The sequence below is a fragment of the Aythya ferina genome (assembly GCF_964211825.1).
Source record: "Aythya ferina genome assembly, chromosome: 1".
NCBI lineage: Eukaryota > Metazoa > Chordata > Aves > Anseriformes > Anatidae > Aythya > Aythya ferina.
The window spans coordinates 185877318-185891905 of NC_140296.1; the positions used below are offsets into that span (position 1 = coordinate 185877318).

The window sequence follows — 14588 nt, forward strand, 5'->3', positions numbered from 1 at the left end:
TGCTTGACATAGCTCTACTAGTAAAGTAGAAAGAGAAAGTTTTTTATCGCTTCCAAAATTTATTCTCCTGGCAACTCTGAATCTTCTTTAAAATACCAAACAAAAAATGTATTTCAATTTCCACTCACAGATGTAATTTCTTCTAGGAGATAAATTATGTAGGAAGAGCACAGTCATAGCCACGTGCAAACTGATCAGAGGTGACAGAGTGATGGATAACAGCAGCTCAGCTATTTTTAATTAAATACCATCATAACCCACAAATGATTTCTCATTTTAATGTTAAGAAAAACGGTAGTGGGAGAGATGTTTTTTTCCTTGATTTGCCATAACAAGGTGATTTCTTAGACCTAAAAGCCACTAATTAATATATTTTTCCTAGAACAGGTAGCAGACTCCCTTGTGGAGATGCGGGAATGCAGCGTGGAAAGTTTATCAGTTGCCAGCAGCAGGACGGGGTAATTGGAAAGCCAGTACCCCACTGAGACTGCGACATGGACGGCTTAGTGCTAATAATGCTTATCGTCTGAACACAGATAGGGAAAAAAAAAAAAAAAAAAAAGCATTTTTCAACCAGGAGAAACAGGCCAATAGAGGTAACCATTTAGGAGCGAGGTCTTTTCACGGCTAGTGAATGTGTAAGATCACTTAGAAGTAATTTTAAAGAATAGAGAAAAAAATATAAATAAAATAGAGCAAATAATTATAAAATTCGGGATTTTATTTCATTTTGGCTTTTTTTTGCTAAAATGTCTTTAACAAAGGGATTGTTTACAGGGCCCAAGTTTTATTTGCAAAACTTTTTTACAGTACAGCCTGCTAAACTGTATTTTTGCAATCTCCTAACACCACTCCTTGCTACAACTGTGCTTTTGTACGTTCTTTGTATATGGCACGTATATTTGCAGAGAGTGCCATAGGCTGTAGCCCACAATAAATGGCGCTTGCCACCCTGCTCACCTGCAAAGCACAGAATTAATTCTCAGCAAAACACAGGCAAACAACTCAGCCGTAGCTCAGCTACTCACGTTGCCACTGGAGGAAAACATCACAACTCTCGGAGGGCTCTCGCTGGTTAATTGCTGTCATTGTCAGCAATTTACTTTTCATCTGAATTTACCTAATTTCAGCTTTCAGTCACTAGAGCTTGTTATCCCGCTACCTACTAAATTGAAATTACCTCTAGTATTTATTATTTCACTCTAATCAGCGTTAAGTGCAACCCCAAATCTAGTAATTTTATCATCATTGGAAGTAAGAGATCTTGCAGAAGGAAAAAAAGTCTTTTACATTTAGCTCAATCTTTTGACATGCATAAGTATACACTGCGTTTCTTTTTAAAAATGTATCTTCGTTTTTTAAGCTATCTCTAATTTAAAAGTGTGCTGATAGAAAGAAACCCTGAGGATGGTTTAGAAGAAAAGCGCAGCATTACAGGCTATCACTCGCCATAATACGCAAAATTCCCTCCTCCCAGAAAATACACAGTGGGGGCACAGGTACAAAACAGCAGGGTTACTAATAACTCTGGGAATATATAGAAAACAAAATCAAATAGAAAATGAGGTGATCAGCACCGGTGTATGAAGAAATATAATGCAATAATAGGTCAATACCTGTTAATTAGACAGCATTGTTGCAGAATTCCCATTAGTGCTCTTAGTGTTTTTTATTATTTTTATTATTTATTTGGTATAAAAGAGAAAATTGAAAAGGAAGGAGGTTCAGTTCACTGCAAGATCACGTGGAGAGAGCAAGCGCTTACCCCAGGAACGGGGGGGACGGGGACGGACAGCTGTTTGAAGGACAGGATATTGGCAACAACAAAGTCTTTGACAGAGGTGGGGAGCAGTCAATACAAAAGCCACTTCCTTCCTTTCTTCCCGTCACATGAGCCCCTGGATGATAAAAAGGATGCCGACGTCCCCCTTCACAACACCCACAGCCTGGTCGAAGATGAAGCTATTAGAAATGACCTATTTAAGTGCAGTCCCAAACCGCATTAGAGAAGCCTTTGCTACATCTGTAATTGCTGGCCTGGCTCAAGAATCCCTGCCAGGTAAGTGTGATAAACATTTAGCCCTTGCTAAAAGAGAAATGTGCTGTAAGTTGGATGATTTATGTCCTTTGCTAGCAGCAGAAAGGAATTCAAGCTGGGCAAGCTCAGCCTGAGTAGGAAGGAACTCATCACAACAGCCTTCAAAGGAGCTACTTGTTTCTCCTGCCCATGAACCAAGCTGCTAGCATCCACAGATGCAGTGCAGCTCTCTGAAGCTGGTTCTCAGAAAATCCGCTCGCTCTCACAAAGTGAGCATACCCAGTGGCATTCATTTATGAGTCTTTGACATTGATGGGTTTTCAACACTGAGTGCTGCATGCATTAACAAATGGGACCCGTGTAAGTAGGCAAAGACAAAAAGCGTGAGGATTTTATGTGACTAGCACCAAGAGGGTCAGAAAGCTGCATTAGCGTGGCTGTCATTGACCTTCTTGCTCCTGTAGTATAAAATATTGAGCTGACATGTGCAAAAGGTTCTACGGCATGAATAAAAGGGGGGATATCCTGTGAGCTTCCAGTGCTGATGCTGATCTTCAAACCAATACAATCCTTAATCCATCATACAGCAAATTTCTGCATAATGAATGAAACTGTTCCTCAGGCTTCGATCCTGCGTGCATACAGATGCGTCGCTCTGCAGTCGCATGGTCCCTCAGCTCCAGATCCTGTCACCAGTTAACATGAGCATTGTATGGAGAGGTTTCAGCTCATCCTTTTGGATTCCCATTTGATCACCGAATGGAGTAGCACCTGAATCTTGGTGGCAGCCATGAGAGAAATACATGCCCTACCTGGCACCTCCACTGAGCCATACTTCATCCCTTACGGAATGATATCCTGTAGAATAGCGCTATGAAAATATATTTGTATTTCATACTCGTTTTATAATAGAACCCAAAGCTCAAATCAAGAATAAACCCCAGGTGTTACATTCTGTGCTAAACTAACACAGCGTACTCATGTCCAGTCCATCGTTCTCATCAGCTTCAGCTGAAAATGCATCAAATGACTGCAGTATTAAGGAGGATGGGGACCGTGGGTAGGAGTACCGTTAAGGTTGTGGTGATATAAGCAGGTGATGCACACAGCTATGTAGGGACAAATAGGTAAAAGCTATCACTCTGTACCCATGAATGTACTTTTTGTGTGATTTTTGAATTAGCAATGGAAAGCTCTTCAAACCAAGAGTGTTTTTTCCTCTGCTCCATCAGATTGCAGACTGTGACAGTCTGCTATAGATTAAAAGCAGCAACGTTTCCTCCCTGCTCCTGACGCCCCAAAATCAGACAGAAACACTTCTCACACATCAGTTTATTTCATGAATCAGTAGCAGAGGGCCTTTAGGCATGATCTGGAACCAAAGAGTGATGAGAATGAAGTCAAGGAGTTACGAGAGTGTGACAAGGAGTTGTTTTATACATACCTGTCTGCTAATCTCTGAACCTGGCTTTGCTTCTTCCATCCCACTTCCAGCTGGGAAAAATAAAAAGTAGGGGTTGTAAATATTGCAGTAACCTCTCACTAAGTACCTTGAACAAATGAAACGCCCAGTTTATAAAAATAAAACTAATAAATAAACTTAAAAAAAAAAAAAGCACTCAGGTGGTACATATTTATTTCTACCTGCTCACTGCATTCTCACAGTATGGCTGGGTCCCCAAGTCTCCTCCACGTTACAGAAACCGGGATTCAAGCACCCTGCTCAGAGGTCACAGAAACAACAGAAGAGTTGCAAAACACTTGGCAACAGCTCCAGTGGGGAAGGGTGTGGACACAAGTGCACAGGAATACTTTCAGAAGAATTTTGGTGTTTTTGTTTAAAGCTTTACTTTTCCTTGTAATAAATTAAATTGATTTGCTTCCTCTACAGCAACATACATAAATAGGCAAGAACAGGCTACTTTGTGAAAGTGGGGATGGATGGCTGTTTAAAGAAGTAATATTCTAGGAATCAGCCTTTGACGATCCAGCAAAATTTTAAGTTTTACTGCCATTTTCAAAGCACGTTTTACAGAACTGAAGTATTCACATGCGAAATACTGTCAAGATGAGCTTGTTTTGACCATGTGAAAGTCACTAAAAGATATGGGCAGTAAGGTGGGAAGGAGCTTGATTTTTCCAAGGACATTGTATGATCTTCTGCTTTCCCCTGTTGCCAATGTCTGGGCTGGGGGATCACCGTCACCTGTTCACACAGATGCACCTAGCTCCCTCAGGGCCGGCAGTCAGCCCCCAGTTTATGTCCTGAGAAACTATGCCGTGTCATTCTATCACTGTTAATAACCTCTTTGTTCTGAGCAGTTACCATGCAACTCTCTCACCAGACTCTGTAACTACCCCTCCTCTGCAGAACTGCTCAGGCAGAGGTGGTTAGCTTCTGCACTGCTCTCTTAGAGAGCTCCTGCAGCACCGAAGCCTCGTGTCCTGACTGAAGTGGAAATTGAGTTAGCAGTCCCTGGAGGGAACACAAAGACTACTGTACACATCCTATCTACCTCATATGCTTTATGGCTGATGGCAACCTTCCAACACACTGAAAGGTGGCTCTTAAAAAATCAAAATCAAAATCAAAAATAAAAAAAGATACCAACATGACTGTTTCCTCCCAGAAACAACTTTCCCTTTACAGGCTGGGCACTTTTATTCATGATGTCTAAGGAAGGTCTCTTTGCTCTATAAGCTTTACAATAAATGTATGCCAAAAGCAGAAACATCTGAGAGCATTCCTTTTTTAATTAGCCCTGTCACGCACACACTGCCTGGGATAAGATATGGCTGTAGCATCATATTGGTGTAATTGCAACAGACTGTCTTTGGGAAAATACAATATAATACATCCAGCCAAGCCTAGCAGGATACCAAGGCTGATGCATTTTGTGACTCTGCTATAACATCTACTAGCTGTGGATGGATCCAAGTTTCTCTTTTCACTCCTGCCATGGATGCTCTTAATGGCTTTATTAGAAGCCTCCATCTCACAACAGTGCTAATTTCCTGTTCTTTTCAGTAAGTTTATCAGTGCATCTGCTGTATGTGCAACTCGACGAGGAAAGGTGGCCTTGTATTTGATCTACACTGCTCCCTCACCCATCTAAAGCAAAGTAAATCTAATTACTTATGTGAAGGAAAAGCACAGGAAAAAACAGCACTGGCCAATTCGGTCACTGAATTTAAAATATCTTAAGAAAGCCGCTCTGTAATCTTCTGAACTTCTGCACAAATGTGATATTGTCTTGGTGCTGGGTTAGTATTTTCACCTACATTGTCAAAATCATCCACTTTCTGCCTTGATAAAAAGCAGTAAGGAAGCATCATATTGCCATGACTGGATTGGGCTATATTGGGCTAAAAATGGGCTATAGACCAAAAGTAGAAAAAATTCTCATTGTATTATATACATACATATCTATTTGTCATTAAACGTAATTTAAATAACGGTGTCACTCAGAGCTGAGTAAGAGTACCACTCTCTAGCCTTCACCTTGCCCATACCATATTTCACTCCAGCCACCATCTGAATGCCAAACAGTGCATAAAGGTGATGGCAGAAATTAAAAAGCAAATGAACAAATAAAATCTGATGGGACTGCGGGTTTGAAAAACAAATATGTTCCGTTAATCTAACATTTGACATGAGCCATGCATTACCTGCCGAGCATCAGAAGGTTGGTTTCTGTCCTCATTAAAACAGGGAGTCCAACAGGTCAAATATCAGCAGAGAGCAGCACTGGAAAACACCTGTGTGGTGGAAGGATGTTGTGAATTTGTATCTGATGTGCAAATAATGGGAGGAGGCAGGCCAGGGCTGCTCTCCCAGATTTAGTAGTTACACACATAAAAGCCTGGACCCCTGGAACTACCAAAAAGGCCTTGGGAACAACGCAACTTGGCCAGACTGCCCCTCTCTAGCTAAGCCACAAAACGAACTCTAGTGACAGGAAGTCTGAATTACCTAACCTCAGCAACATTGCTCAGGGGTGAAGTCAGACAAAACAAAGGGCAAGGATCTAATTATATACACACAGAGAAAACATAATGAATTTTTAAAAGCAGGTCTTTGCCATACACATGCTGGACCAGGCATATTTACTATCAAAACACCATGAAGGTTGCTATTTTCCGTCTTCCAGCACAGCAGTGGTTTTAAGCAGCTGTTTGAACTGTTTCATATCACACCAAATGTGCAGGGGACCACTTGCTTTAGCAACTAAATTAAGTGCATACCTGTTTCTATTTAACAATATTAAATGTTGTTGAAACTTTGGGTCTGATCCTGAGGTGAAGTGGGAAGTTCACAGCTGTGCAGCTTTGTGCAAGGGTGATCTGAAAGTTCACTTTTGTACTCCCAGCTCTCATCAGACTAAGTTACAGCCCCTCAGTGTACATGTGGGGGCCACCAAGGGCTGTCACAGCACAACGACATTCAGTCCCTTCCTTCTCCTGCGAGCACTCTCACACGCACCTGGAGCTGCAGGAGGAAGGGGGTCAGGCACAGCCCCTCTGGCTGGCTTTGAAGGATTGCCCTGTCCTCCTCCTGTCCCTGTTTACTTTTCAGAGCTTCTGCTGCTTTGTCTGTAACCGTCATTTCTTCTTCTTTCCACTTTTATGTTTGGCTTTATATCCCTTAGCGCTTTTATATGAAAGCCAGATTTCATAAGTCAGCTATCAGACCCAGAGCTCTAATGCAGAACGAGCCCAGGCTGAGGTGCCACGCCACGGTGTGTGTATACAGAGGAAGGCAGGGACGTATTTGCTTTCAGCTTCACAGCAAGGACTCAGCGCACCCCTAATTCACACCAGGACTTCAACACGTAAACCAGCCAGCCATTTGCTCCTGGCAGCTCCAGGAACTTTCCCAGCTCCAGCTGCCACCACCAAGACCGATGTCACGGGGGAAACGACTGGAACTGGGAAAATCTCTTGAGCTTTGCAAAAATCTATGCCACCCCACCAAACCCACAGACACGAGGCTGCACACAACCGTGCCAAGGGGCAGCAGATGGATTTTAAGCGCGTCCTGCTAGAGCAGAGCCTCACCCAGCACATTTCTCCAGGCACACACCGCCAGGCACACGCACTGGACATGCCGGGCAGCTCAATGCCGTCCCCCTCGACAACACCAGCGGGTCACCGGGCCCCTCCTTGGGTCTGCCACCCCTCATCTCTGAAGGAGAGCCGCCTGGAGTGTCCGTGGGGTGTCCCGCACCCCTTTTTTCCACGTTTCTGAGGGGAGAAGAAGCGCCAGAGCTGCCGCTGAGCCCCTCACACGGGGCCACGCGAACGCCGCCACCATGGAGGCGGGCTGAGGCGCTGCCACACGCGGCTCCTGCCCTGCCTGACCGGCACCTGCCGTGCCCGACACCCGGCCCCCGGCTGCCCCGGGCCGGCTGCCGGCTCCCTGCCGGTCCCCCGGAGCAGCCCGGCCGGGCTGAGCGGGGCAGGGGCGGGCAGAGGGAGGGAGCGGCGCCGAGGGAGCGCGGCCAAGCCCGGCCCCTCGCCTCGCCTCGCCTCGGCTCGCCTCAGCCCGGCGCTCGCCTCCCGCGCTCCCCCCGGGCTCTTTGTTGGAGGGTGCCGGCAGGGGGCCGCGGCACCATGTCCTCCCCCAAGAACGGCTTCTACCGCCAGGAGGTCACCAAAACCCTCTGGGAAGTGCGGGACCGCTACCGGGACCTGCAGCCCGTGGGCTCCGGCGCCTACGGAGCCGTCTGGTGAGCGGGCAGGGGCAGGGGTAAGGGCAGGGCTGCGCCCCCACCCCAGCCGAGGGAAGGGGCCGGGGGGGGAGCCGCGGCGGGGCGCAGCCCGCGGCGCTTTTCGCTTTGTTCCCTGGTTGTTTGCTGCCAACTTGTTCCGGGGGTGGGGAGCCAGGCGGCCCCGCCACGCTGCCGGCTCGGCTCGGGGCCCCGCGGGGGTCTCCGCTGTCCCCGGGGCTCGTCCCCGGCCGGGGGGAGCCGGGGGGTGGGTGCAGGTCGTCGGGCAGCGCGCTGAGGGCTGGGCAGGGAGAGTGCCAGGGCAAAACGAGTGTGTCAGGGCAAAACGAGTGTGTCTGAGGACAAGGAGTGTGCCTCAGCAGAACGAGTGTGCCCGGGCAGAGTGAGTGTGACAGAGCAGGGCGAGTGTGCCAGCCTTGAGGGGCTCTGGGGTCGGCGGTGTCGCCTCGGTCCCCGCTCACCAAGCTGTCTGTTCCCGCTCCCCGAAGCTCGGCTGTCGATGGCAGGACCGGTACCAAAGTGGCCATAAAGAAGCTGTACCGCCCGTTTCAGTCGGAGCTCTTCGCCAAGAGAGCCTACCGCGAGCTGCGCCTCCTCAAGCACATGAAGCACGAAAACGTGAGTTGGGGCACTGGCAGGTCCCCGCGGTGCAGCGGCTTTCACGCTGTAAAACAAAAAGAAAATTGGCAGACAAGGCAGACGTGTAGCTGTGTAGTGTTCAGGGCTCTCTCAGCGAGACCGGTGTGTCTGTCTTTGTCTGTCTGTCCTTGATCTCTGGGTGTCTGCGCACGCCGAGTGGAATCCCCTCTGGGAGACACCTTTATGTGTAGGAAGGGTTGGGTGGGAAAGGTTAGGGCCACGGTGCTCAATCTGTGCTCAGAGCTTGCAAGAGGGACCAAGAGACCTGAAATTACATCTCTATCACTGCGTTCACATGAGTTACGGGAGAACGCAGAGCACGGGTCTGTGCCTGCGTATCTCACGTGACAGCATCTCTTTTTCTGGACTTTCCTGAAGGTGGGTATGGTACATGTGTATCTTCTGGGGGGAGTAGGGTTTTGTTGTTGTTTATCTTTCACAAAGTATTTGAAAGTTTTGGTTTTGTGCTAACGTGAAGCAGGAAATGTTGGGGAGTGCCTAAATAATTTGGTTACTGCGAAGCAGAGACTAGGATGCAGACCTTGGCACAGATTCCCACGCAATATAAAAGAACAGCTGTAGAAAGAAATGTTAAAAGTGTGAATGAGATAAAGATACTTAGTCCCAACAGATTCGTGTAAGAACAGCTTTTGTGGAATTGAAGCATGAGAAGGGTCCCAGAATGGACTGGGAGGATCGCAGTTGTGGCTTTAAATGCTGGTTTTGGAGAGCGTATGTGGTAAACAAAGAGAAATGGGGGGGTGGAGGGGAGCTTTTTAAAATGATGCATAAGAGCCTGGTTTAAAATGTTAATGATGTGGGAGATTAGAGCATCACTCCGTTCAGATAGCCTTCGAGGCAAGCTACAAGATTGAAAATGAGTTGGAGAGAAATTGGTACTAACAGTAGCCAGTCACAGTCATGTCACATTATGGTATTAACGTTCTGAGTACCAGCAAACACAGGTTCATTTTGAAGAATAATTGGTGGGAGATGCTGACTGTCCAGAAAAAGCAGGCCTCTTTGTAGCCTGAGGATTTTGTGTTTAACCCTTTAGTCTGAATCTTTTATTTTATTTCATCATGTTCTTTGATGACCCTTTTGAATTAACTGCTTTTTACCCAGTGCTGTATATATTAAAGAGTTAACGCTTACAGGGAACTTCTGTGTTATATCTGGGCTTTCTACTCTCCGCATTTTCTTTACTGAACATTTGGGAGCAGATCAGCTCATGCAGTTGCCAAACTCTTAACTGTGTCCAGAATTTGGAGATAATTTTTCTTCCATTTCCCAGAATAATCTGTTGGGCAGCGTTTTCCACTCCTGGCTGCTTTCACGTAGTGTGTGCCCTTCAGGATAATGCTCTGGAACCCCACCATGGCCTTGTTAGCTAATTGAAGAGTCCAGAAGAAAATGTGATCTGTAAAAGTTACAAATCAATAGAGGTGGAGGAAAAGAATAATTTGTAGTCTTAGAAAACAGTTTGCCCGCAGAAAGAAAAATCTCACCTTGGTAGTAAGGAAGAGTTTTACCATGAGTTATGGCATTTACTCATTAGAGAACAATGACTGTGTAAATGATCACTCAAGGGATTTGTGAACACTGTAGAGAGAGAAACTGTCTCCACCACCCATCCAGTATGAGGCTGAAGTGGCAGTACTGCCCTTTCCAAGAATTTCCATCTACCATTCCAGTCTCATACCATTCATTTCACCCACTGTGAATTAGGACTAGCAGCAAAGCCTTTCTGGATTTCTAGCCCCCGTGCTGACCTCGGGGTACTCCTTTAACCATTCCACCCATCCAAAATTAGACCAGCGTGGCAGCATCATTCCTCGTAAGGATTTTCAGGCCGCCCCCAAGTCTTTGATCTACCACCAAAGACATGCTTTTTTACGTATTACTACCAAAGGATGGATTTACAGAAATATGTAGCATTTTGATCTTCCTGTCCTTCCTTATTCACATCAGCAGTCCCCAGCATGTTGCTCACATTTTTAATGTTACATACAATAGTGGCAGGACAACCTCCTGTTCTCTGTCCTTGCCATTGTGGTTTCCATGGGCTGTTGAGTTTTGAACGGGCTCACGTGAGTGAGAATCTCCTTATAGCAGGAAAAAGTAGAGCGGTGATTTAAATATTGCTCCTGATTTTTCAGTAAACTGATATGTTACAGCATACTTCTGCGTAATAGCAGGCATCTGTCTTTCTGGCTGTAATGTAAGCTATTAAGAAAGAATAAAATTGAAGTAATTGTTTCAAAGACCGCAATAAAATAGCAATGACACTAAGGTCTCTTTCTTGGGAGTTGGTAATCCAAGTGTAAGTGGTGGGGTGCAACAGCCAGTCTAACAGTACTGCTGCTATGGACTGGATTTGGGGTGTTGCTGCAGCACTGCACTAATCTGCCAGTACACAGCTCTTCATCTTGTTTCTTCCTACTTCAGGTTATAAAGTAATTCAAAATTCTGTTTATATGATAGTTAGAGTGACACCCAGTTCGCTCTTGTAGTCTGTTTTTCTTTTAAAATAACTTGGGTAATCATGATGCACTTGATAGCAAATTACACAAGGAGTGTGGTGTTTTGTCCATTTCATGACAATGCTGTGATAAAAAATAGCATCTCTGATCCATGAAGGTGGCAGGAGATACCATGAAACCCATGCCACAAGGACACAATTTATCAGTATGTCTTGTTTCAGTGAAGAAAACTGAAGAAAACTTCTGCTTAATACCCTGGATTACCCTTGTTGATCCTTTGAAGAGCGTGCTCCTTTATTGAACGTGGAACGTTTGTGGGATGACCTGTCATGCTGTAAAAGTAAATATGGGATTCATCCTTCTGAATGGTAGTGGAATTGTATTTTACCCTGTAGGAAACAGCCCACAGGTCAGTTTGCTCATCTGATCAGGCATCTGCAGGTAATGGTGGTTGCAAGGATGACTTCTCAATTATATATGCTAGATCTTTGTGCTTCCTAGTAGCTCTCTAGCAGCACATTACCGAAATGTAGTGAGGAATATTTCTTTATAAGCCATGGAAACTATGTAGTGTGGGGCTTATCTTCACCCCTTTGCAAACAAACCCAGGGGACGAATGGCACTGAGGAGCATGGAGCAGAGGCCGTGTATGAAGAGGGTGAGGCCTGGCTGTTAAGAGATAAGGCGCTGTCCTTAATGGCACTAGTACCTATTTTTTGGGAGGTGTTTTAGTCTGAGAGGAGCTGGGATCTTTTACAAACATCCGAAGCTCCTTCTGCTGCCTCAGAAGTAATTTGATACAGATCAATTCCTCGGATACTGCCAAAAAGAAAAGTTACTTTCCAGTGGGATAAGCTGCCGGATCACTGTAGCTGCATAAAGAGATTCTGGCAGAGGAGGGAATGGTGTGAAAATGACGAATAAAAACAGCTAAGGCAGAATGAAGAATGCAGTGTGGGTTTTTGTTGGGTTTTTGTTGTTTTTTCTTCATGTATTCATGCTAGCTTGAAGTATTCATCCCACTACAGCCTTAACAGATCTTTCTTGTTGCTTTGGCATCTACGGAGAAGAACAGGCTGTTTACCTTCAGGAGGCTTTTTGCAGTAGTGCTGCTTTTGTTCTCTGCTTCTTTACATCCTGAGTTCGTTTAACGTGAGGCCAGTTAAAACTATCTGTTATGGCTCTGACTTTAAAACCAGCAAGAGAACGGAAACCCTGCCAGTGGGCTTGCTTGGGTCCTGGCCCCGGCTTGCAGACACGTGCGTCGGTCTGCAGGCACATATTCCTCTGCAGTCAGTGGAGATGTCTGTGTTTGTCAAATTAAACCCAGGCAAGTAAGCAGAGGTGCAGACCCTTTGGTTTCCTTTGGCAAACAACTTGGATTTTATGGTGCGTTTCGACTGGAAGCGATGCTACAACCCCCGCTTTTGATGAAGTAACTGCGTCGTGCCTCCTGCCGGCTCAGCCCTAGCGCCCTGCTCACCTCTCAGCTTGCTAACGCCGGTTTGGAAGTTGCCGTCAGGAGCGCAGAACAGCTGGCAAGGAGAAATGGCACTGGAGAGAGAGAAAAGCAGCAGCTACTGCTAATGGATTGTTTCAGAATGGAGTGTGGGTTGTAGGAGAGCGGTGTAAGCGTCTGCCTACATACACACATATCTGGGTATACGTTACATCTAAGCTTGCACAGTAATTCTGACCCAGTTCTACCAACTTAAATTCCGAATGTGTTTTTGGCATAAAACTCTTGACAAATGCCCGTTAAACATTTCTGAAGCTGAGTCGGTTAATATTCTACAGATGTTTCTCTTCCTGGAAACCCTGTAAGAGTCAGCTGCAGTATTTGTTTAAAGGTACTCGGTGTTATGCTCTCAGTCATTGCTCTGTGTGGAAATTGCTCTCTGGTGAATTCCAACATCTGAAGAACAATGTATGTTTTACATTAGGAGAGCCATTTAGCTTTTTTTCTCCCTCTTGGAAGGGACTCAGGTATCCAGCAGGCACTGAATGAGCTCTCACTCTGCGGTTATGCTTCTGAGGATGATGCACGCCTTCCATTTTGGGTCAGCCGATAATTATGGTGGATTCTTCATTTTGACAAAAGCGAGGCTTTTTGGTTACACTTACAGAGCGTCCGCCAAGGGAGGAATTTATTTCAGAGCAAATAGTGGGAAATTTTGCCTCCTACCTGAGGAAACCTTCAGACTGTCAGCTTTTGCAGTTCAGCCAGCCAGGCACAAGCATTAGAAGAGCAGCAGTCCCTGCACCATACGAAATCCAACCAAGAAGGGAGTTAGAGATGAGACGTGCCTTTACAGACGAAGGGTGGCAAATGTGAAGGCTCCCTGTATTAGATTTCCTGCAGGAAGCCCTGCAGGACTGCACCACCTACAAAATCACAGCCTTCGAGTAGCTAAGTGCCCGTTAGGTGCAAACTGGGAATCCTGGCTGGAGGTGGCAAATCGCCTTATGGGCTGCAAGCAGAAATACAAGTAGAGCTGTGCAGTTTGTTGCTGTCAAACATTGTAGGGAAGAAATGTTGATGGATGATTTTCTGCATGGCGAAAGCTAAAAAGAGCTTGGGAGCTGAGAGGACACTGGAGTCACTTGTTTTAGTACTCGAAAGCCAATAAATCAATGCAGTGATACCAGTTGCCACATGTCCTACTTATTTTTACGAACCTGCCTAATAGGTGTTCTGTCTAGACCAAGCTTCAGCCACTACCTGTTTGTTCACAGCCCAGCCTTAGATAGCAGTGAAGCAGGCTGAAGTGCTTAGTCTGGTAAAACAAAGGAAGGAGGACAGCAGCGAAACCCAAACCTTCTTTGTTTTAGGATCATCATCCAGTCCAAAGTGCAAGTCCACAGGATCTGAATCTGTTGGATGCTGGTAGGTCTACAGAAAGGGGGACGCAGCTCCTGAGGCATGGCTTGTGCCTGCGGGCGCTCTCTGACTTGCTTTTACTTCACAAAGAGCAGTCCTCCAGCCCTCAGGACTGCAGCGAATCCGATCAGAAAAGTACTTTTCCCCACTCGTTATTCTCTGCCTTTCTCCTTTTATTCTTTGTTCCTTTACAACTAAGATTTTAGGGCACTGAGAAGGACGCCGTGCTCATGTTGTCAGCGTTGTGCAGAAAAGAAGGGGAAGGATCTCTTTGTCCTCCGGCAGACAGCCCTCAGCGCGGTGTAGCAGAACAGCTGAGCAATCCCAGGTGGAAAAAGGTGACTGTAGCACAAGCCTTGTGCTTGATAATTATAAAGATCGAGGCTTCTTGGTGTAATAAAAGGATGCAGGCACCCTGTGATGCGGAGCAGAGCAAGAGCATGAAGTTGAAGCTAATGCTGCAGAAAATGTAAGGCAGTGTGATATATATAGTTCGCTGTACTCCAGCAGGGATCCCTCTGAGAAACGTGGTTGTGTTCATAGCCCGAGTGCCAAAGCCATTCAACTTCGCTGTGTTTTCATGCATAGCATCCACAGCATAAAGAAGCACTGAGTGCACGGGGGATGTAGCCAACATTACTTATTAATTTATACAGGATCAGAGTCTTTCATTGATGTACTGCTGCCTACACCAGAAATCTTCCTTTACAGAAACTCAGTGGAACAGCCCTCGAACAAAAGTAATAAAATGCATGGGAGTGTAGCTCTGCTGTCACTGTGGTTTTGCTCTGCAGGAAGAAGGGAGAGGCTCAGAGCCG

At 45.9% G+C, this 14588-nt stretch overlaps 1 protein-coding gene across 3 annotated transcripts in view; it reads left to right on the forward strand.

Moving 5' to 3' along the window:
- Positions 1–7543: 7543 nt before the first annotated feature.
- MAPK12 (mitogen-activated protein kinase 12) overlaps positions 7544–14588 on the forward strand; it is a 34770-nt gene continuing 27725 nt past the window's right edge. For all 3 annotated transcript variants that reach the window (XR_014688849.1, XR_014688850.1, XM_084507101.1), the window contains exons 1-2: positions 7544–7767; positions 8256–8385. Coding sequence is in view for 1 of the 3 variants with exons in the window: in XM_084507101.1 (XP_084363227.1) it covers positions 7652–7767; positions 8256–8385 (246 nt within the window). In the remaining 2 variants the exon portion in view is untranslated. The remainder of the gene's footprint in view (positions 7768–8255; positions 8386–14588) is intronic.